Below are 24,780 nucleotides of genomic sequence, written 5' to 3'. Positions count from 1 at the left end.
GATTTCGAACAGATCTAGCAACTCAAGACTGGATATCCATGAGGCGCTGTGGGCCATCAGCAGCAGCAGAATTGTACTCAAACATAATCTGTAATCTCATGGCCTGGCATATCCCCCACAGCCAGGGGATCAAACCGGTTCAATGAAAAGTGCAGGAGGACCTGCCAGGAGCAGCACCAGGCATATCTAAAAATTAGTGTCAACTTGGTGAAGCTATAACACAGGAATACTTACGTGCCAAACAGCATAAGCAGTAAGTGATAGAGCTTAGCGATCACACAACCAACGGATCAGATCTAAGCTCTGCAGTCCTGCCACATCCAGTTGTGAATGGTGGTGGACAATTAAACAACTCACTGGAAGAGGAGGCTCCACAAATATCCCCATCCTCAATGATGGAGGAGCCCAGCACAGAGTGCAAAACATAAGGCTGAAGAATTCGCAACAATCTTCAGCCAGAAGTGCCCAGTGGATGATCCATCTCGGCCTACTCCGGAAGTCCCCAGCATCACAGAAGCCACTTTTCAGCCAATTCAATTCACTCCATGTGATATCAAGAAGCGGTTGAAGGCACTGGATACTGCAAAGGCTATGGGCCCTGACAATATTCCGGCAACAGTACTGAAGACTTGTGCTCCAGAATTTGCCGCGCCCCTAGCCAAGCTGTTCCAGTACAGCCAAAACACTGGCATCTACCCAGCTATGTGGAAAATTGCCCAGGTATGTGCTGTACACAAAAAGCAGGACAAATCCAACCTGACCAATTACCGCCCCATAAGTCTACTCTCCATCATTAGTAAAGTAATGGAAGGGGTCATCAACAGTACTATTAAACAGCACTTGCTAAGCAACAACCTGCTCACTGATGCCCAGTTTGGGATCCGCCAGGGCCACTCAGCTTCTGACCTCGTTGCAGCCTTGTTTCAAACATGGACAAAAGAGCTGAACTCCTGAAGTGAGGTGAGAGTGACTGCCCCTGACACCAAGGCATCATTTGACTGAGTGACATCAAAGAGCCCTATCAAAACTGGAATCAATGGGAATCCGGAGGAAAACTTTCCGCTGGTTGGAGTCATACCTAGCACATAGGAAGACGGTTGTGGTTGTTGGAGGTCAGTCATCTCAGCTCCAGGACATCACTGCAGGTGTTCCTCAGGGTAGTGTCCTAGGCCCAACCATCTTCAGCTGCTTCATCAATGACCTTCCTTCCATCATAAGGTCAGAAGTGGGGATGTGCGCTGATGATTGCACAACATTCAGCACCATTCGCGACTCCTCAGATACTGAAGCAGTCCATGTCCAAATGCAGCGAGACCTGGACAATATCCAGGCTTGGGCTGACAAGTCGCAAGTAACATTCACGCCACACAAGTGTCAGGCAATAACCATCTCCCACAAGAGAGAATCCAACCATCGGCCCTTGATGTTCAGTGGCATTACCATCACTGAATCCCCCACTATCAACATCCTAGGGGTTACCATTGACCAGAAACTAAACTGGACTAGCCATATAAATACTGTGGCTACAAGAGCAGGTCAGAAGCTAGGAATCCTGTGACGAGTGATTCATCTCCTGACTCCCCAAAGCCTGTCCACCATCTACAAGGCACAAGTCAGGAGTGTGATGGAATACATCCCAATTAGCTGGATAAGTGCAGCTCCCACAGCACTGAAGAAGCTGGATGCTGTCCGGACAAAGCAGCCCACTTGATTGGCACCATATCCACAAACATTCACTCCCTCCACCACCAACGCACAGTAGCAGCAGTCTATACCACATACAAGATGAATTTGCAGGAATTCACCAAGGCTGCTTAGACAGCACCTTCCAAACCCATGACCACTACCACCTAGAAGGACAAGGGTAGCAGACAGATTGGGAACACCACCACCCGGAGGTTCCCCTCCTAGCCACTCACCAACCTGACTTGGAAATATATTGCCATTCCTTCACTGTCACTGGGTCAAAATCCTGGAACTCCCTTCCTAACAGCACGGTGGGTGTACCTACACCACTTGGACTGCGGCAGTTCAAGAAGGCAGCTCACCATCACCAGCTCAAGGGCAACTAGGGATGGACAATAAATGCTGGCCCAGCCAGCGAAGCCCACATCCCATGAATGAATTTTTAAAAATTCAAAATTCAATTTAAAATGGGAAAAAAATTGGGCTCATTCTGTTCAAGCAAACCTTCCTGTCTGAATTTCCATTTCCTCTCTTTGTTTTGTACAAGTAATGCTTGGTGCCCAGGCCTTACTCTAGTGAGTCCACATTGCCAGTCGAATTATCCAAAGAGCGCCCAGTCAGGCTGGATCACAACCAGTCAAAGAATGGGGTCAGAAGTGGGCTGAAATGTATTGCCTCTTACCTTCTCTAATAGATTGTAGATTTAAATATAAAGGTGGTGTGGGGATAGAGGACCCAATGAAGCAGAAAAACTGCTAAAAAATACATAGGAAGTAAAAAAAAAATAGGCCTTGAAATGACATTGTGGGATAATAACAAATGAAATGCATTTTTCTCTAATGGAAATAGGAATTTCAGATATATGCACTCCCCCTCTTCTCACTCACAAGCTAATTTCCAGGCCATCTAGATCAGCCCTCTGACACACTTTCTGCAATAGCACATTATCTACTAGTGGGACTACAATACAGTTGGAAATTTATTTACATTTAAATCAAGTGTTTGACGTCTTGTAGTTGATGTACCGTTCTTTGAGCCTGTTTGTCGAAAGGCCTGTTGAGCTCCAAGCATACAATTTCATTTTCTTTCACACAAGCAATAAATTTCTGTAAATTTCTATTTGATAAGTAAAAATTGTGAAAACTATTGATGATGATTTATAGTATTTTTTAAACAGCATTCTATTTGTGATTTGGGTTTAGACATGTCTTTGCTAGCCTTAAAGAGGCAGCACTGAAATTTCATGCCAACTCCCACAAAAGCTTAAAGAAAGCATCAATCATGTGGAGAACAAATGCTAAACTTTACACACTGGGATAATTGTAAATCAGCTCCTGAGACAATGAAGCCTAACCTGTTCCAAATATATTTGGTATGATCATACAGAGGATTAAACATAACTAGTCCCGCTTTTACTTAATTGCGACCTCATTTTTAGCTACCCAAATCATACCACAGACAGCTGTGTACTATCACATTGTGCTTGGATGGAGCAATGTTTTCATTATTATTATTATTCAGAACCCAAGGTGAATGCCCAAGATTCAAACATTAACATGACCTAAATTTTAGGATAAGACAGAAGTGGAAATAAATTCAGAAACAACTTTATGCTCCCATTTTAACTATTTCTTGGGAAATGTATAAATCTAGAGTAAAGCCAAGGATATAGAGCAGTGAAGCAATTTTGGTAAGAACAAGCAAAGTGTGACAGGAAGAGACATACTTTAATGGTAATAGTGCAGTGAATAAGGTCAAATCAGGGAAACATGTTAAAAAGTTAAAATTAAAACGGCTTTTGGTGTGACCAAGGCCAACGACAGATTTTACTACTGGGCTACGTGTTCTTAGGTGCCATCAGTCTTCCACTTGAACCTGGCGGGAAGCGGTACCTGGCCGGTGGGTGAGAGAGGGATTTTAGATTGTAGGAGGCCACTGCCTAGGAACCAATGCAACAGGCACCAAAACTGGGTTTAATGGTTGGGAAGGGAGGTTGGAAGGGCAGGAAAGGGTTCTCAGTGCAGCCGTTCGGTTATAATTGCAGTCAAGCCCTGATGACATCATTGGAACCTGAACTGCATTTTTAAAGAAGGACCTCACTAACATCTGGTAGGTATCTGTCTCGCCTGCTGAAATGAGCAGGTTCATTCTATCCTCAAGAAAAGGCAGCTGGACTGGTGTGGTTAAGTCCCAGCAGTCATTTTAACTGCCTGTTCAGTTTCTGATGAATGTGCCGGATTAAAAGTGGGCTTTGAAGTCTGTAGATCTTCAGGGGAAGATAAGATTGAGGAAAATAAGGAGTCTCATAGCTTTTGGGATATGGGGCTAAATGACTAGGATGAAGTATAATGAGAACAAAAGAATGTAAGAAATAGCAGCGTACCCTTCACCATTCAGTAAGATCATAGCTGATCCTTAACCTAAATTGCATTTTCTGCCTGGTCCCCATATCCCTTGATTCCACAAGATGTTCAAATATCTGTTGACCTCAACCTTGAATATTATTGACAACTCAGTATCCACAGCTTTCTGGGGTTGAGAACTCCAAAGATTCATAACCGTCTTAGTGAAGAAAATACCTCCACATTTCAGTCCTAAATGACCGACCCCTTATCCTGAGACTATGTCCTTTATTCCTAGACTCTCCAGCCAGAGGAAAGAACCCTTCTTAACACCTGTCAAGCCCTCTTAGAATTTTATATGTTTCAATAAAATCACATCTCATTCTTATAATCTCCAGAGAGTATAGGCCCATTCTACTCAATCTCTCCTCAAAAGACAACCCTCTCACCCTAAGAATCAACCTATATCCTCTTTGTACTGCCTCAATGGCAAATATATCCTTCCTTGCTTAGTTATGGAGCTACACACTTTATGAAGTACTATAAGTGTGGTCACAACAGAGCCCTTTACAATTGTAGTAAGACTTCCTTACTGTTGTAAAGGACAACATACCAGTTCCTTCCTAATTGCATTTACTGGAGCTGCATGTAAATTTTGTATTTCTTGTACAAGGATATCCAAATCTGAACACCAACATTTAATAGTTCCTCACCATTTAAAAATATTCTGTTTATCTATCTTCTTACCAAAGTGAATAACCTTATCTTTCCCCACATTATACTCCATCTACCATCTTGTCCACTCACTCAACCGTTCCACATCCCCTTATAAATTCTTGGTATCCTCCACAGAGCTTACTTTTGCACCCAGCTTTGTACCATCAGCAAACTTAGATACATTTTTCTTGGTCCCTTCATCTAAGTCATGAATATAGTTTGCCAATATCTGGGTCCCCAGCACTGATTCTTGTGGTATTCAACTCACAACAGCCTATCAACCTCATAATGACTTGTTTATTTCTACACTTTTTTTTTTGTCCTTTAACCAGTTCTCTATCCATGATAATATATTACTCCAACTCCATGAGACCTTACCTTGTGGAACAGACGTTCGTGTGGCACCTTATTGATTCCAGAACGTATTGTTCAACTGTATTCCATGAACTGGGTTGCCAAACTATTTTTGCCAATTGGATTTGTCTAGTTTTTATGAAGGTTAAAGTCCCCATGATTATTGCATCACCTTTATTACAAGTACCCCTTATTGGTTGATTAATACTTTGTCCAACAGTATAGCTACTGTCTGGTGGCTTATAAACAAAATTTTCTGACCCTTCTCATTTCTTATTGTGACCCATTCTGATTTTACTTTCTGATCTTCTGAGCCAAGAACCTTCTTCACCACAGTCCCTGTGTTATACCTTATTATCAGGGCTAACCGCCCCCAACAACTCCCACTCCTTTTCTATTTTGTCTGTCTTTTTGAAACTTCACATGCCCTGGAATTTTTAGTTCCCAACCAATTGGTCACCAGGCAACCACTTGTGCAATGGCTATTAGATCAAAACAGAAAATGCTTTCGATACTCAGCAGGTCTGGCAGCATCGAAAGAGAGAGAAACAGAGTTAACATTTCAGATTGATGACCTTTCAACAGAACTGTTCATCAACCTGAAAGGTTAACTCTTTTCCTCTCTTCGCTGATGTTGCCAAACTGTTGAGCCTTTCCAACATTTTCTGCTTTTTCAAAATCAAAATGCTGCAGATGCTGGAAATCTGAAATAAGACCTGAAACATTAAACTCTGTTTCTCATTACAGATGCTGCTGGACCTGCTATTATCAGCATTTTCTATTTTTACCTTTTCCTCTATTTCAGATTTCCTGTAACCACAGTATTTTTTGGGGGTATTAGCTATCAGATCAAACTCATTCTTAGCTTGTTATGAAATGCTTCATGTGTTCTGATAAAGCTGTTTTAATTTTAACTTTTTAACATGTTCCCCTGATTTGCCTTTATTTATTGCACCATTAACATTAAACCATGAGCGGAATCGTCCCAGATTTACACAAGCGGGAGAAAGGAAATTTTACCCGCCAGCGGAAAGACTTTGGAACTCTCTGCCTCAGAAGGTGGTGGAGGCGGGGTCACTGAATATTTTTAAGGCAGAGGTAGATTGATTCTTGTTAGGCAAGGGTTAGATGGGAATGTGGAACTCGAAACACAAACAGATCAGCATGATCTTGTTGATTGGTGGCACAGGTTCGAGGGGGCAAATGGCCTACTTCTGCTGCTATTTTGTATGTTCATATAGCAGGATTTCATGCCATATCATCTCACCCCTGCACATCCGGCCTCATTCATAATGCATTCATGGGAAACATGCTGGACCGCTCGGGTTTGGCTGCCACGTCGTGACCTCAGCTCTTCCTCACCCTGGGTGCCATATTTAAAGCGCCCTAGAGCATATGCCTACTTCATGTCTTCAGACCAGGACTACTCCAGGTGACAGATGGCCCTGAACACAAAGAAGATGGCAGCCCCCAAATTTGGTGACGCCTCTCTGGGGCGCCTCCTGGATGCAGTGGAAGGCCATCACGATGTCCTCTACCCCACTCTGGTTGCAAGAGGTCCACCAGAGTCACCAATCCAGCCTGGGAGGAGGTGGCAGTGGCAGTGAGCGCCACTGAGCACAGAGGAGGTCAGCCATTCGGTGCAGGAAGAGGATGAATGCTCTCCTCCGTTCCGCCAGGGTAAATCAACCGTCTCATCACTCTCATACATTCACAAACCCATCACACATCCAGAGGAATCTCACACCTCAAGGGAAAACACCACCAATTCTCACATACACCCACACATCTCCATTAGGCTCATATCCTCTGGAACTCGCATCCTCATCTAGTCCATGGCTCCGGTCACCGCACATACTTTCCACACTGTGCCATGCATCCTACTCACAATCTCTCCATCTGTTTTCATGCAGGAAAAGCTGGCTCAACAGCAGGGAGAGGTCCCAGACCCGGGGGGTGGAGTGGCCCACATTAGGCCCCTCATTTACTTTGAGGGATGTGCCATTGCGCTGACCTGGTGAGGACGTGGACCGTGCTTGTGGCGATGGTGATGTCGGCGGCAAACACCAACCTGAGAACCCTGCAGCACATCATTCCTCTCTCAATGCAACTGTGAGTGCTCTCTCTCCTGCTTTTGACTCTGCTGCCATTCACTAATCATCTCTACTTTGGTTCACAGAGAGCTCTGCCAAGAGACCGACACCCTCAGCCAGCCAGTCCTTCAGCTTCATCCATGTCCTTACTTCCAGCCAAGAGGACACCTGCTTCACTGAAGAGGTGGAAAAAAGCAGCCCAGAAGGCCCATCACAGAGTTTACCCACACTCTCCACCAGCGCAGAGATCTAGATCTAGAGCAGGCTTGGGTTCACAATCTGGTGGTCACTGCACGGACACGTGTCTGCTGTAGGAGGAGGCCGGTTCAGCCGAGCTCCGCGGCACTCAGAGGACTGCTGGGGAAAAGGTACTTTGTGGGCTGAGTCAGATGACAAGCCTCTGGATTCAGCCCTCCAGCTGATCGTGGAGAGTCAGCAGAAAGTAGGGGAACATCATGCAGAGCTGTTGGAAGCCCTCAACAGAGTGGCACACAAGTCGGAGGAGTGCGCCTGCCTGCTCTCTGATGAAGTGGTAAGTATGGAAGTCTATGGGGAGGATGGAGGACGCCATGGAGACCCTGATCTACCAGAATGTGGAGACATGCACAGACTTGCACTCCACTGTAGTGGCCATGGGTGAGTTTCTGCAGTGGTAATGCAAGAGAGAAATGGGGCACCTCGACAATTCTCCAGGTGCTCCTTCCCCTCAAGGAGTCAAGCCGGGGCCCTTGGGCACCCAAAGGAAGGAGGAACGGCAGCTGGACGCCTCTGGGTCATCCACTCAGAGGCTGTCCTCTCCCTCCAAGTACCCTTTGCCTGTGACTCCGTCAACCTTATCCTCTATCATCGCAGAGACAGAGGGAGCAACTGGCCCACATAAGGACAGCCAAAGCAAGCCAGGGGCCTCAAGGCCTTGGTTCTCCAGAGGCTGAATGCCAAAGTCAACAGAGGCAACAGGGCCAACCATTGCACAGGCTGCCTCCACCCCTGCTGCAGATGTCAGGGCAGCACCTGGAAGAAGTGGTGGGCCTAGAAAAGTTAAGCAAGCCTGATCACGTGGTTATACAGGTGAACACATTTTGCCATTTTATAATCTGAAAATATATTCACTTCTGTGTGGCAGGGTCTTTCAGAGCCTTGTGCAAGCATTTTCCCACACACACACAGCCTTCATCCATCACATTCATCTCAATGTCCCGAGCATTTTGAATGCTGCCTGCTGGGGTTCTCTTTCAGTTGTCCATCTGAGCTGACCTGCATCTCCGCGCACCCACTGATCACACTCCCATGCAGCACCTGTGCCCATCCAACACGAGGCTCCGCTCACTTTCGATTTCAACAGCCATGATAGTCATTAAGATTTTGATCAGCTCCCCTGTCCTTTCCCCTCCCCACATCACCAATGTCCTCTTCCCCCATCACTGTTGACTCCCCTGGCATTACTTTCCACCTCCCCATCATCACCTACCACCCCGAACCCTTTACTTTCCAGGATGTCCAGGTGAACGTGCACATTCCTTACTTTCCTGAGAATCCCACTCCCATCCACATCTACCTCCCCACCCTCCTCCTTCCCACCCTCTGGGTCCATGCCTGCCTCCGAGTCTCCACCAACCACCCTTGCCGTCCTTTCTACCAATACCATTGCACCCTCACCCTTCCACTCACTCTGCCCCCTCTCATACTCACCATTCTCTGCTACCACAGCCACCCTCAGCTTGCTCCCCAGGAGGCAGTCATTGACTGCAAAGACCCCTCCCTTGCACGTCCCCCCCTTACTCCCTCCTCAACCATTACGTCCTCCGCAACCCTTACTCTTTCCTCAATGCTTACTCCTTTCTCCTCCCCCCAGAAACCTTCCTGCCTCTGGATTCCTTATCCCCTCTGGATTCCATACTCCCTCTGGAATCCTCCCCCTCCAAAGTCCTCCCCACCCCCCCAAACTCCTTCCCTTATACCTTTCCCCTCCTTACCACATTCTCCCCCATTACACCCTCCTCCCTCCAGTACTTCCTCCTCCCCTCTCCCAATCTCACCCCCCCCCCGCCATCTTTGTCCCCATCCTCCCAACCTCAACCCATCACCTTCATCCCCCACCTCCCAACCTCACCCCACCCCCCGGTACACCTTCTTCTCCCAATCAAACCTAGACCTTCCCTTCCCATCCCCCACGGTAAACCTTCCTCTCCCACTCACAGCTGGACCATCCTCCCCCCACCCCACCACCGACCATCCTTAGCAGTCCATGGCCAACACCATGATGTTCCGAAGCAGACCTGAGACATCAACACCCACCTTCCATGAGCTGCTTTGCGGCAGAGCCATGTCCATGGGGATCCACCCAGCATGCGATGCTCATGTTCCTCCAGGGTCCGGTAGCTGTAAGGCTCCAATATCTTCTGCCCCTCAGATGTCTGTGATCAGAGCAAGGCCCCAGTGGTAAGTCCCGACTTCTGCACGCCACACTTGTCCAGATGTGTTCTGGGCCGGCGTACTTTCCCACTGGCGCAATGGTAAATCGGGCACGTGGGGGTGATTCCGGCCGAGCCTTACTTTGCATCCCTTTAGCAGGATGCAAAGTGGGTTCACATTGGCCTCCAGCGGGATTGGCGTTGCACCATGGTGGACACCATCGGGTGATTCCGTTGTGCTTTAATGCCGGAATGAAACCGATTTTTGCCCTTCCCGCCATATTGTTCCAGCCCCACCTGGCCTGCCATGACACCCAATGCCAGTGGGGCCAGAAAATTCGGGACTGTGTCTCTTACTGTCACATTTTGCTTGATCTTGCCAAAATCGCCTCACTGCTCTACGTCCTTGACTTTACTCCATATTTATAAATTTCCCTTACTTGAATCATGCCTTTTTCCAGAGCCCTAGTTATACTGTTCACCAGGACACTGGTCCCAGTTTGGTTTACGTGGAGCTCAACCCAACAAAACAGCTCCCTCTTTCCCCAGTACAGGTGCCAGTGTACTATGCAGTGAAGTAGAAGAGAATGTATTAACCTTTGGTTACTTCAAAATCTTGGAAAATACCTTTCAGTTGAACACCATTGAAACAAAACTAAAAAATAATTGCATTTACCAGGAGATTCAATGACACTCATCTTTTGCAAACAAATTGCACATGCTGTAATCACAGGAAAATTAAGCATGAAGTCTACTTCCACTCAAATAGACCCTTTTACAGGCCAGTCTTTCCTAGAGACCAAGGACAGAATTTTAACATTTAGATCCACTTGTGGCCAGCAGCAGATCAGGGACCTGAAGGCTAGTGAAGCGGTCTTTGCCATGCCTTTTTTAACTCTCTCACTGTATAAGCATCACACTTCCAGGTTTCCAGACCAATCAGAGTGGGCTGGTGTAATGACAGACCGCCCTGGAGAGTTCAAGCTGAATTATTTATTTAAAGGGGCCCCCGCAGGGGTCCATTATTGAACTGTCAGGCTACAGTGAGCAAGTGTAATGATGGAGCCCAGCATGGGAAGGCTGTTCCTATTTCTGTAAGGCATCCCTGGAGGTCATCCTGCAAGCTGGAAAGGCTCGCAGAGAAAGATCCTTCCAGGTAGACTGGAGGAAGTGGCCAGCCTCTAAAACTAAGCAGGCATGACTAGATGTGGTTCACGGGGTGAGTAGCAGGAGTGTGGCACCTTGCAAATGAATACAGTACCCAAAGAGGTTCAATTAGCAGGAAAGGTGATTGTCATCCCACATTCAAGTGCAGCCCCCAGCATGACTTCCCCAGCATTCTCCTCCACAAAACTCCTCGAGCACATCTTGCAGCTCCACTCATTCCTCTCTCTCTTGAGGCACCCTCTCACATCCCCACCTGAAGAGCCACCACTAACACTCACTTTCATTTTATTGCGATTTCACATCCATCCCTCAGTCAACAAACATAAAAGTTGGCCTTCCATCCTCTCAAAACATTCCATTTCTCACATTCATAACTCTCTACTTTCTCTCCTCGCAGAAAAAAACATACAACTCTAGGGAGAGGCACCGCCTTGGAAACAGTGGCCACCTGCTTGGAGCATCAGACCGACAGGCAACCGAGTACATGCTGCTCTCACTAATGGCCTAGTCAGTCTGCAAGTTTAAATAAGATTGAGGGAAGCCTCACCTTGGCCAGTCAGGGCATCACGTAAGTGTAGCAAAGTGCTCCCCAGCTCTTGACTAGCAGGAAAACGCAGGTGGACCGTGGGAGGGAAGATGGAGAAGGGGCATCTGGAAATGTGGACTCTGTTCACAGTATTCTCACTCCTCCCCCTTTCCCCACCCCCCCCCCTCTCAGTCACAGTCCCAGAAACTGCTTCCTGTCTGGATGGCCAAATATGCTCTTGCTCAGATGCAGGTGGAGCAGTCTTTGGCGGGACCCTCGCAGGCTCCAAAACCCAGTGGATGTCAGTTGAGAGCACTCCAGCTGTCAGAACAGGGGAATGAGCAAGCTATCTTCAACTCTGCTCAGGCCATAGAGGCACCATGTAAAAGTGATAGAAAAAGGAAGGGAAAGCCATTGTGGTTTCGCAAGAGGAATCGCTTGGGCATTTAAAAGTCTATCACTGTATCAATTTAATTGTCAATGTTTATGCACCATAAACTTCATTTTAAGTCTCCAGTATCCAATCATCTTCATTGTTGCCTCTCTCCTGCCAAGTGGTAATCTGTGCCTTGAGGAAAATGGCATGCACAGAGTAGAAAGCAAGCAATGGGCATCAGTGAGATGGAAGAATTATTGACTGTGAGAATGCTTCACGCTTGAATCATCCTGTATAAGTCAGTCAGGGGCATCTCTGGCAGATAGGTGAGCAGCTGCAGGAGCCCCAGCAGCATCAGGCTCCTCCTCCTGCTGCTCTTCCTCCTCCTTCTCCGAAGAAGCAGAGAGGCTCTCATCCTCCTCCTCCTGTAGCTCCAGTTCCTTCTGCTGCTCTATGGTGTGCAAGGCACAGCAGACCACAATCATTCTGGACAGCGATTCTGGGGGATAATAAAGGGAACCCCAAGAACTGTCTAGGCACCTGAATCGCATCTTCAGCAACCAAATGGCATTCTCTACGACTGCCATTGTGTTCATATGCCTCCGGTTGTGCTTTCCCTGTTCAATAGTTGTACAGTTCCTCATAGGTGTCATTGTCCCTTGTCTCCAAGAAGCCACCCACTGAGTGACTGAAGTTACAACAATCTGTGGGAATCCTGACACTGAATGAAGGCATCATGGTGGTTAACTAAGGATATCTTGGTTATATACCAGCTGAACATTAATGGAGTAAAATCCCTTTTGATTGATGAATTCTGCTGGTTGATCTGAGGATGCCTTGATTGTCACAGCAGTGCAGTCTATGTCTCCCTGTACAAGTGACAATCCAACCATTGCAGCAAGTTTGAGGGGCCTCTCATTCTGACTGGCCTCATCAGTAGCAAAGTAGATACAATTGGCAGCCTTGGCAAACATTGCAACTGTCACCTTGGAGATGCATTTGTGAAATCTTGCAGATGTCACTAGCAGATCCCTGGCAGGGGCAGGAGGCAAAGCAGTTCAGGTGACCGTGACAGCCATTGGCAATGCATACCCACCATGTCCTTTTAGAAGGAAGTCTTGTTCCAAGAACCTGCAGAAGTTGGCAACAGCCTGCCAAAAATGTCTAAGCCTGAGCTTCCTGAGGCAGAGCCTCTCAGTCATGTTCAGGAAGCTGGTCCTCTTCCTGAATACTGGATGCTGGAGATCTCGCCTCCTTCAAAGTGGAGCTCTTGCGTTTATCCCCCTCGGTCCTATGGAGATGCTGATGACTGAGGAAAAGGCAGCTGCTGCTCCTGCTGTCTGTAGATTTGCTGCTGCCACTCCTTTAGTTCCTCATCAGACATCCGAGATAGAGCTGTATAAGGTGCTCCCATGCTGCTGAGAAGGCTGTGACTAGAGGCACATGCAGATCAAAGTCACAGAAATAATCTCAAGTCTTGGAGTTTACCTCTAAAGCAGTGAAAACACACTCTCAGAATAAATCCTGGGAGCAAAAACCTTTCATTTAGGCAAAGAAGCAATTGGCCATGTCGTTCAGTATTGTTAAAGGTTTTCCATGCGTGTCAATCGCCGCTATGCTCACGTGTTGTTTGACCCTGGCAAACTTCAGACCACTGAAGAAACATGTGCACTAGCAGTTAAAGCCAGAATGAAGGGTTAACTCTTCAATCAATGACCGCTTTGCATATTTAAATCGCAGAGCACATGCAGAGTTTATATCCAGAGGTCAGAGGATCATGTTGGATTTCCAACATGCTGGCACTCTTACTTCTTTAACTCCCAGCACACACCAACATACGCGGCCAGCCCTCCATGTAGGTTAATATCCTCATCCAAAACTCTGGTCTTCATCACAACTTGCTGAGCAGTAATGTCAAGCATAAAGATGAATTCAGTTTTCTATTTTTTTAGGTAGAGATTCTCATGTTTGGAACAAGTGTAGTTTTAAAAAGAAATCTACTGTTCATTTGTCATGTTCACATTCAGGATTCTTTTCTTTCTCCTGTTTCCTTTCATCAGGGTGAGATTGGAGGTCACGGTGATAAGGTGAGAACCGTGCTTTGTTCAATTATTGTACTTCTTACAATTTTAATTTAAGTTTACTTTTTATTGAGTTAAGGTGAGTCTGACTGCATTCTAATAAAGTGCTTCTTTTCTCTTCCACTTCCTGTGTTGCTCAGGGTGATGTTGGGAAGCCAGGACTGAAAGGTGACAAAGGAGGAAAGGTAAATTCTTCAATAACTGGACTGATTGGGGGTAATTCCAACCTTCCCATGCTGGGCGGGAAATTAAAAAAAAATAAGAGTAACCTGACACAAGCCCATCCGCTTCTGGTTTTAATGAAGCTGCATCAGGGCGAGGTGGGCAGAGATGGCGTGTTGTGGGGGACAGTGGCTGTGCAGGATGACCATCTGCTCTCAGGAGGCAGCTCAGTCGCTGAAATCTTTTAAGGAGGCTGCTTACCTCCATTTTAAGGTTGCATTTATTTTTAAATACATGCAGGTCCTGGGAAACCTGGCATCTGAAGGGAGACATGAAGGGACAGATCAATGCAATGTCCCAGCAATAATTCCAATCCTCTCCTGATAATCTGTCCCACCCTAACCCCCCACCCACCCCTTCCTCAAATACCTGCCCCTTGACAAATCCCTGACCATGGCCTAGTTTCTCAGGCCTACCTGACCAGAAGCCAACCAGCTTTTCAATATGGTAGTCTATGGTTGAGAAATGGTTAATTTAAAAAACAAAATCAGTTCCTACAATTAAGCTGGGCAGAATCTCTGGAAAACTCATTCTTCCAAGCCTTATTAGCTGTGGCTGAGTTGGTAACACATTTGCCTCTGAGTCACAAGGTACCAAGCACATGTCCCACTCCAGGACTTGAGCACGAAAATCTATGCTGACACTTAGTGTAGAATTAAGGGAGTGCTGCACTGTTGTTTTTCGGATGAGACATTAAATCAAGGTGTCTCTGGCCAATAGAAACCCTTAATCAACGTTGCAAAAAGACAGATTACCTGGTTATTATTGCATTGCTGTTTGTTGGAGTTTGCTGTGTGCGAACTGGCTGCTGCATTTCCTATAACAGTGACAACACTTCAAAAAAGGACTTCATTGACTGTAAGAAGTTTTGCGATGTCCGGTGGTCATAAAACACGCTATGTAAATGCAAGGCTTTTTTTTTGCTTAATAAAAACAGAAAATGCTGGTAAAACTCAGCAGGTCTGGCTGCATCTGTGGAGAGAGAAACAGAATTAACGTTTTGGGTCCATATGACTCTTCTCTGGAGCTTTCTTTTACTTTATTCGTGACTGTTAAGTTCCACCTCCCCCAGCTCCATTACTGTCATATTGGGGACAACATCTTGATAATGCTAAATTCTTGAAGAAAGCCGTGAGGTTTCAAAATTATTTGACTTTTTGTAAACAAAATTAGATTCAAATTATTCAACAGTTCTGTTGTTTTTTGTCCTTTTACTTTACAGTGCAACCACATGTAGCATTGCCAATACTAGCAGCAGAACAATAACATAACTGATCTGAGGGTGCTGGCTCCAGCAGTACTGGACTCCTGATAACCTGAAGCCCTTTCATCTTGACCTCTGGGACCATGTCATGTTTTAATAAGGATATCAGGAGCAGTGTGCATTAATCAGATAGCGGAGCTCCTGATAGAGTTCTACTACTGAACGAATAGGCCATCACTTTTCCTGATCACAGACAGCTACGTTTTTTTTGTTTGACATTTCTTTGTTTTGAGATCCACTCCATTGTGTAAGCAGGATCGATTCCACAAAATTAGCAGCCTCGTGCTGTGTTGTAGGATCACATCGTGAAGCAGTTTGGCAATATAAAGAAGACATGAAATTGATCGATTTACATTATTCTCTGCATCCTTTTCAAAAACATTAATAGGCGCCAAGACAGATGGGTTTCAAGATGAGAGTGAATTGCTTCCCAGATGTTATCCTGCTGATACAGTCCAGTCGGGCACTGCAAACTGGCACAAAGATGCTGCAGGGTTTCTAAACGTCATAAAGACACAAATAGATAGAAATTGAAGAAGAATCTTATTTTTACAATTGCCTTATCACATTCTCAAGGCATCCCAAAGTTACATGAACATGACAATTTGCAAACGGCAAAGGCATGGGTAAGACCTTTTGAAGTTATCTTTCAAAAGGTTCCCTCATCCAGACTACGGTTCATGGCTCCTCTGGGGAGGCTCTGAACCACAAGGCTCTGGGATGCTGGCTCAACTCCATGAAAATTGCAGGGGTCTAGGAGATGCCTACCCCTGCAATGGAGCTGGTCAGGATGGGAATGCAGGGTGCCAGCCCGCTACCCACACCCTTCTCCCATGTTTGCAAAAATTGGGGGCTCTGGGAATTGGGAATATAGGAACCTGAATCAGGTCCCATCCACCATTTTTAAAGATCCGCAGTCTCCCCAACTACATGAAAGTCGAGTCCTATAAATCTGGTTTAGAGGAATACACAAAAAAACAGAATGTTATACGAAAATGGTCATCTGTAGAACGTCTACATTGCAACAAAAATGAAATGCCAGTCCTCAAAGAATTAGCAACATGATTGGATATTGCTTTTTGTGACTACCCAGAAACATTACAGTAAGGAAAATTTGTAATTTCTTGAAAATGTCTGTGAATCTATAATCGGTTTTAAGAATGTTTGAGAAACTCATCTAAGGGTTTGCGTCAATCATAAAGGGGTAAATTAATTTTCTTGAATAATAAGAAATTACTGGTCTATGTGATTTGGCAACTGTTGACCTAGAAGTAGAACCAACAGAAAGGAAGTTAACATACAAAAGCCATGTGGCCCAGACACAAAACGGTGCTGCAGACTAAAGAGAGCTGCAGCAGTGGGGGAAACAGAGAAGGCACATTTACAAGGAGCTATGTGTGTGTGTGTGTGTGTGTGTGTGTGTGTGTGTGTGTGTGTAATACAGTTAGGACAGAAATCTGAAGACAGGGTTAGAGCAGGGATTGTGAATTGGTTAATTTTACTGCTGCTGCTTCGGTTTTTCAGCGCCAACTAGACCATTTAATGGGATTTATTAAAGGAATGAGATAAGGGAATCTCATGAGATAAGGGTAACCTGTGCCATCAAGACTGTTGTGAACCTAGCTAAGGAAACTCCTGTAGGAGAGTACTGTCTAGGTGACCACCTCCAGGAACCTCAGATGGAATACAGCTGCTGGTGAGTGCAACTCAAGGGCTGAATTGATTGAGTTGGAAAGTGAGAGATCCTACATATCAGAGGCCAAGATACAGAACTTTGGAAATGCATGTGGTGCCTCATGTCTACAGGGACTGACGTGAATATTTCTGGATGTGTAAGACATATCTTTGTTGTCCCTACCATTCGAAATGAAATTTATCTTTTATTTTAAGTATCATTTGTCTGTTACTTCATGTCTAATTTGCATTGGTTCTGATTCATGTTAAAGTAAAAGTTTCAAAAAGTGAAATCTTATTGGTAAGTTCTTCATTCGGGGGTCATTTGGTAATTTTGGCTTACTGATCTCCCACGATTGTAGCATCTTTATGTAAGCTGTAACCAGACAATGACCTTGTACTCTGTGAAGATTAGCAAGCACATGATGCATTTTTATTAATTTCTTTTACCCACGGTTTTAATAAAGCATTAAGCTATTTCAAATGAACCGATTAACACTGCTATTAATACGGGGGAAGAAAGAATTTAATAGAAGTCTATTAAGTGTGTATATGCTAATCTTCACACATTACAATTTAAAGGCCAATGTGCCCTGATTTCAATTAACCTCTTATTGTTTACGTACAATGGGGGTGATTATTTTAGTTTGATAACACAGCCCTTTGCAGTACTGTCAGAACACAATGATTATTCACTTGCTGTAGCTAGAAAAACAGCACAGCTTTTTGTCTCTTCTTATAACAACTAAATTGTAGCCTGTCTTAGAGAACGTGTGGGAGAGCTTTTCTGTAATTGCTTTTTGAGGAGTATTGCTTTACTTCAATTCTGATGCATTTATAGAAGAGCTCAATTCTGTGATTTTAAATAAGCCTTCCAAATGTACAGATGAACCTTTTCAGGACCAACTATGCAGAGATTGCATAAGACATTTAAAATGATGTATGCTTACATTAAACCAAGTTCAGCGAGTCTGCGGTTCCCTATGGTTGTAAAATTCAGAAGACTGCCAGCAAGCCAAATCATCATTTCCTCACAATTCAAATCTGCACCATTTTCTTCACATTAGGGTTAGGTACAGTCAAAATATACTCATCATATGTTATAAAATTATTGGACCTGTGTCTTGCCGTGGCTCTTGGCAACACATCCAAGTTTAGTTATCTTTAAAATTTTTTTATTCATTCATTGTTGGTGGGTGGGCAAATCGGCCAAGCAGCCTTTTGATTTTTGAGCAAACTTCGTCCACGGGCGGGATGAGATTTCCACAATAAAAAATATACATTTTTGGGCAGGATTTTTATTCTGCTGATATTATTGTGAGTGAGTTCCATGTTGGATCATTCTTTTCAGATTTTAAAAGTCTTTATTTTTACTTTTAAAATTGGTCAGCTCCCTGAGGCAGTTCCCTACCTTCAGCGAGTTTTCAGTTTACGCTCCCCCATGCACGCGCAGACTTTTGCACTCAGCACTCCTCCCACCCCCACCCCGGCAATGCTGAGGTTCTCAGCATGTGTTTCATGCTGGCTGCCCGTTAATTGACCAGCCAGTGTGAAATCACGGTCGGGGGCCACTTCTGGGCCCACGCTTCGCGGCCGCCCAATGACCCAAAAATCCTGCCCCATGTTTTCCAGTGCTTTCCTACAGTCAGGAAGTTTAAAAATTGTCAGTAAGAAATATTCTTCTCTGCTCATTTCCTGGCTGGCTACCAGCAGCTAGTTAGCATCCAGCACCCTGTGCATAGGTTGTGCACCAGACAGCTAAAACATGCTCCACTTGAGCTGAACATGATAACTGTGAAAGAGCTGATGGCAAAATCCAACCCCGGCCAATTACTGTGCCATCAGTCTACTCTTAAACTCAGCAAAGTGATAGAAATTGTAATTGACAGTGCTATGAAGCAGCACTTACACAACAATAACTTGCTCACTGACGCTCAGTTTAGGCTCTGCCAGAGCCACTCAGCTCGTGACATCATTATAGCCTTGGTCCAAACGTGGACAAAAAAGCGAAACTCGAGGTGAGATGAGAGTGACTGTTCTTGACATCAGGGTAGCTCTTGACCAAGGGTGACATTGTGGAACGTGAGCAAAACTGAAGTCAGTGGGAATCAGGAGGATAACACTCTGCTGGTTGGAGTCATACCGAGCACAAAATGAGATTGTTGGAGGTCGATCATCTCAGTTCCAGGACATCATTGCAGGAGTTCCACAGGGTAGTGACCTGGGCCCAACCATCTCCAGCTGCTTCATCAATGACCTTCCCTCCACCATAAGGTCAAAAGTGGAAATGTTCACTGATGATTGCACAATGTTCAGTATTTTTTGCGACACCATTGATACTGAAGCAGTCCGTGTCCAAGTGCAGCAAGATCCAGACAATATCCAGGCTTGGACTGACAACTGGCAAGTAACATTCGCCCCACACAAGTGCCAGGCAATGACTATCTCCAACAAGAGAGAATCTAACCATCTCCCCTTGACATTCAATAGCATTACAATTGCTGAATCCCCCACTATCACATTCCTGTGGGTTACCATTGACCAGAAACTGATCTGGACCAGCCACATGAATACTGTGGCTACAAGAGCAAGTCAGAGGCTGGAAATTCTGCAACAAGTAACTCACTTCCTGACTCCCTAAAGTCTGCCAAGATGGGCCAGACAGCTGGAGCAACCCCACCTCAACTATTTGGTGGATCCCCAGAAGTATCATTGCGCAGTTAATGAGCTGGAATCAGGGTTCCCAATGCTTTAAAGAACATCTCCAAGAGCTGCCAGCCAATTGGAGGGCCAGTAGCTTTTCAGTCCCAGGAGTGCCACTGGGAGCGGTGGCCACAGCCAAGAGGACGCAGTGATGGACACCACCTGGGAAAAAGGTGAGTGAAGCTGTGGGTCTCTGGGGCTAGTCATCCCAGCCCTGGTGAGGTAGTTGTTGAGGAAAGGGGGAGATCTTGTAGTGGAGCGGCCTTTGCTGCTGTGAAGCACTTCCATGGGCAACAAAGTACCCAATAAGGAGGGCATGCCCCCTAAGGGAGACTATCAGCGATCACCAGATAGTTTCCCCACATCACAGAGGACCCACTCACAGCTGGTAAAATGCCAGCGGCTGCAGTAAGAGGTCCTTAATTGACCACTTAAGTGGATAAGGAGCTTCTGGGTGCAGGGCTGTCCCTCCACTTTCCCCACCACTGGAAGAATGCCAAGACAGAGGGCAGATGATGAGCACTCCACTACCTGCCTCCTCTCACCATTTTCTGGGCCTCCCCCACCCCATACCCTACCTCCCAGCCTGTCCTTCGAGGGCTTCGAGTATTGCGTGCAGTTCTGGAATCTGCATTATAGGAAGGATGTGATTGCACTGGAGAGAGTACAGAGGAGATTTACCAGGATGTTGCCTGGGGCTGGAGAGTTTTATTTATGAGGAGAGATTGGATAGACAGGGGTTATTTTCCCTGGAGCAGAGGAGATTGAGGGGGGGACATGATTGAGGTGTATAAAATTATGAGGGGCATAGATAGGGTAGACAGGAAGGAACTTTTTCCCTTGGTGGAGGGATCAATAACCAGGGGGCATAGACTTAAGGTAAGGGGCAGGAGGTTTAGAGGGGATGTGAGAAAGAATTTTTTCACCCAGAGGGTGGTGAGAATCTGGAACTCACTGCCTGAAAAGGTGGTAGAAGCAGAAACCCTTAAAACATTTAAAAAGTATTTGGACGTTCACTTGCGATGCAGTGGCATACAAGGCTATGGGCCTAGTGCTGGAAAATGGGATCAGAATAGTTAGGTACTTGTTTGACCGGTGCAGACTCAATGGGCTAAAGGGCCTTTTTCTGTGCTGTGGACCTCTCTGACTCCATGGCTGGTAAAATCCAGACCATGCACTTAAATGCAGAAACATGCAAGTTGTTGTCAGTGATAGTCTGCTCTTCCACAGGGTACGTTGTTGTAGCCTATGCAGATGGAATCATTAGAAAACCGCTGCTTGTAAACTTCAATTATTCATGCATTATTCTTGTTGTAAAATGAAAATGTTGAGCCTTGTTCAGTCAGGAATAACTGAGTTTTTAACAGTGTACTAAGTCATAATTACTACTGTACAGCTTCTTTGGCTCTGAGAAACTAATTTCGCAAGTGTGACTTCTCATTTCCTCAAGGGGATATTTAAAAATTGCTATTTTTAAAATTTTTATGATCTTTGTTCTTCTCCCTTCACCCCATGTGTTGTCCCAACCTTTATTTTGTTTTCTGTACAATGACTTAAATGTGATTTATATTCTCTGCTTTTTACTTCCTGCTTTGCAATCTGTGAGAAGTTTTCAATGTGATTAGCCAATCAGCCTGCCTGCTGACTACCCTGTTGTTGACAACCACAAATCCCTTGTAGGAACTGCCAAATTCAAACTGGCATCCGAGTAGAGGAAGTCTGCATCTTGAGTCTATTAAATGTTTGCGGGCAGCTTTTTTGAAGTCAGCGGTAAGCACCGTCCCTTCACCACTGATCATAAAATCCAGAACGTAATATATTGAAATGTAACTGCCTAGAGTGATTATAAAGAATAAAAAAGAGAGAAAAAGTTAGCATGTGGTGGTAGACTATGTGGGACCATGATGGTCAGAGAAGTGAGGTGAATGGGGTGGTGATGGTATGGTGCAGAATTTTGGAGTGGAATCTAGCCCTACTGGTCTTTTTTCCAGCTTATGATGCACTTAATTTTCAATGGGTGAGGGCCTCCAATCATCATTTGTTTTTTGGGTGTGCTTGGGGATGTTCTCAGGATACCCCTGATTTTTAGCAGGCCCATGAGTTCCATCTCGAACCTTCCCACTGTCCTAAGCTACTCGGGGAGCAAAAGCATTTCATCTTTGCAATCCTAGGCCTTCTAACCCTCATGGTGAAATGACCCCTTCCCTTCAATTTGGGACGATGTCAATGTCCTCTTTAACAGGTGGAGCAAGAACACCAGGATGTGGGCCCTGGCTATTTTGAAACCTGTAGTTAGATATTTGGCGCTGATAGGGTTAAGTCCCTCCATTATCTGTTGCTGGATATAGTTTTTATAGCACCTTCAAAAAACATCAAAATAATCTAAAAGGGCAGGTACAGGTGACATTTATTAACTGAACATATAGTATTACAATTGTTCTCGGAAGGACAGGCCTGTTTTTAATGAAGGTGGCTGAGTGCTCCATGGTCTGAATGCAGGGTGCTAAACCCCTCTCGTGCATGGCACAGCAGGTCTTCACAGATGCATTAGTAATAATTCAGCTCTTTTGCTTTTGCACTCAATTTTTATAACACCCAGAGGCAGCTGTGAAGAATTGCTGATGGTAATTATACTGCTCTTCATATCCATTACATCCAGAATTCCCAACATTTCAGATCAAATCCACCATAAGAGAAAGAAACTTCTTTGACATGAAGGGGTGAATTTTTGAAGGGATTCTCCTGGCTGTCTGTCTTAACTACAGCAAAAAAGCCATAAAACTCCTGGGTTTCCAAGGCTCTTTCATTAGATAAGTGGAAAAATCCCACAGATTTACCTGCAATGTTTTATTATTTAGCATGGAGGCAGCAATAATTTATTCACTAGAAAAACAGTGTAAATGTTTAAAGCAAGAAATTAGTTTAAGTATTGGGGTACCTTGTATTTGCAAGTTGATGATTTCTGTGATCTATTTGCAGTGTAGTCCATACATAAGCAAATGCAATTGGTAACATTGGGTGGAATTGTCCCAGGTTTGCACGAAGTGCAGTAGCGGGCGATTAAAATGATGTTTTACCCGCCGGCCGCAATGGCGGCTTTTCCTGCTGTATCGTCTCAAACCCGCCACGTTAATTATGCATTCCCGGAAAACACGCCGTTTCCATGGCAGGCGGACTCTTATTCACCCACCATGCCATCACCTCACAATTTCATCATGCCAGGCGCCATGTTTAAAGTCCAGTCACACGCACACATCTCAGTACTTCCAGCCCAGGACTACTGCAGGGAAGATGTCCGCAAAAGGCCAAAAGACTGCAGCCCCTAGGTTTAATGATGTGTCACTGAAAAGCCTTTTAGATGCTGTGGAGGCCCGCCGCAATGTCTTGTACCCCCACTCTGGCGGCAGTGGTGGTGAACGCCAATGCCCTTCAAAAGAGGACATCCACCCAGTGCTGCAAGAGGATGAATGATCTCCTCCGTTCCACCAGGGTAAGTCACTCTTCTCAATATTCTTAACTCGCACACTCTCAAACCCATCACACATCCACAGAGCCCTCGCTCACTGCCATTTCAAGGGACATCACCATTCACACTCTCACACACACCTTCGTTGTCCTCATCCCGTCCATGGGATCACTCACCATCCACACATGCCAGGCATACTTATCATCTGGCCTGGCAGGCGTCCTCTTCCCATCTCTATTCATGCAGGACAAGCTGGCACACAAGAGGGAGAGGTCGCAGACCAGTGGAGGAATGTCTTAAATCAAGGTCCTCGTGGGCATTAAAAACAGAGCCATCCAGCTGGCCGGCGATGATGTGGACCGGTCCTGTGCTGACGGTGAGGTTGGTGCTGCTCTACCAAGTGAGCATCCAGCAGTGCAACATCCATCAGACAACCATGCTGTGAGTGATGTGTCCTCTTTCACAGGCCACTGCCATGCACTAATTATCTCTCTTTGCTTCTGCAAGCATATCTGGGAAACAGCCAACAGAGTCCATGACCCAGAGCCTCCAATCAAGCCCTGAAGAAACCTCTGAAGAGGAATCTAGAGGCACCCTCCCTGAAGACCTATCACAGCGCTCACCCACACCCTCCACCAGCGCAGAGGCACACACCTCAGTGGGACCTAGCTTTAGAGTAGCCTCGGGATCACAATCTGGTAAGCACATCACCCTGTCTTGATCCACAGCAAGACAGGGAAATCCCTGTGTGCAGCATTCAGAGGACTGCTGGAGGCCAGAACGTTGTTGAGTCCGAGTCAGATGATGAGCCTCTGGACTCCGTCATGTCACAGTTGCTGCAAAGGCAAGCTCAGGAACATCAGGAAGGGATGTCCACTGCACTCCTCAGATTGCAAAGCACAATGGAAGAGTCTGTCCACCTTCAGGCTGAGGTGATAGCGCTGACATGCTAGCACACCGAGGTCAACACTGGTAGGATGGCAGCCATCATGGAGGCCTTGGTCCAGGACATTGGTCCTGCACTGCTGCGCAGGCTGAACTCCATCGCTGACGTCATAATTGGCCTCCAACGTGTCAACACGAGAGGGGTGCCCGGCAGCTCAATCTCACTCCAGCTACCCCTTCTCAGGGAGTCAGCCAGGGGCACTTGGCACCCATATGGAGGAGGATCAGCAGGAGATTCCCCACCCCCGGGGCCAACCATCCAGGTGACTCTGGGAGTGTCAGGCCAATCCGAATCCCTCTTCTTGTGACCTTAGCAGCTGCAGCTCCACAGGCCAAGGAGGGTGCCACTGACACACAGCAAGACCCTGAAAGCAGGTCGGGGCCCACCAGGTCTTGGCCCTCTAGAGGATGCCCGCCAAGGTCATCACAGACAGGGCGCAGCAGTTAGCAGGCTGCCTTCAACTCCACTATGGATGTTGGGAGCACCAAGATGTGACAACAGTGTTAGGAAAGTTTAAGAAGATGTAACTCTTTTGTTGCAAAACATATCAACTAAATGAAAAAATCAGGGACAAAGTAAAAAGCAGCCCCTTAAAGGGAAACTGCAAAAACCAAAGTCAAAATGCAAAGGAAACTTACCAACATCAAATCAAAATGTGCTTAAGGGGGTCGATAAAACACCCCACTCCCCGCGGTGCCCACCGAGCATGGAAGGCCTCGACGGTGCCAGCAGACACCGCGTGCTCCCTCTCC

At 45.9% G+C, this 24,780-nt stretch overlaps 1 protein-coding gene across 1 annotated transcript in view; it reads left to right on the top strand.

Moving 5' to 3' along the window:
- Window positions 1–24,780, top strand: part of LOC121274566 (collagen alpha-1(XXV) chain) — a 161,765-nt gene that overhangs the window by 31,530 nt on the left and 105,455 nt on the right. Inside the window, exons 7-8 of the mRNA XM_041181932.1 lie at window positions 13,733–13,759; window positions 13,894–13,938. Coding sequence (XP_041037866.1) covers window positions 13,733–13,759; window positions 13,894–13,938 — 72 coding nt within the window. The remainder of the gene's footprint in view (window positions 1–13,732; window positions 13,760–13,893; window positions 13,939–24,780) is intronic.

This window comes from Carcharodon carcharias, chromosome 1, assembly GCF_017639515.1.
Source record: "Carcharodon carcharias isolate sCarCar2 chromosome 1, sCarCar2.pri, whole genome shotgun sequence".
In the NCBI taxonomy this organism is placed as follows: Eukaryota; Metazoa; Chordata; class Chondrichthyes; order Lamniformes; family Lamnidae; genus Carcharodon; species Carcharodon carcharias.
This window is presented reverse-complemented; position numbering and strand designations above follow the sequence as displayed.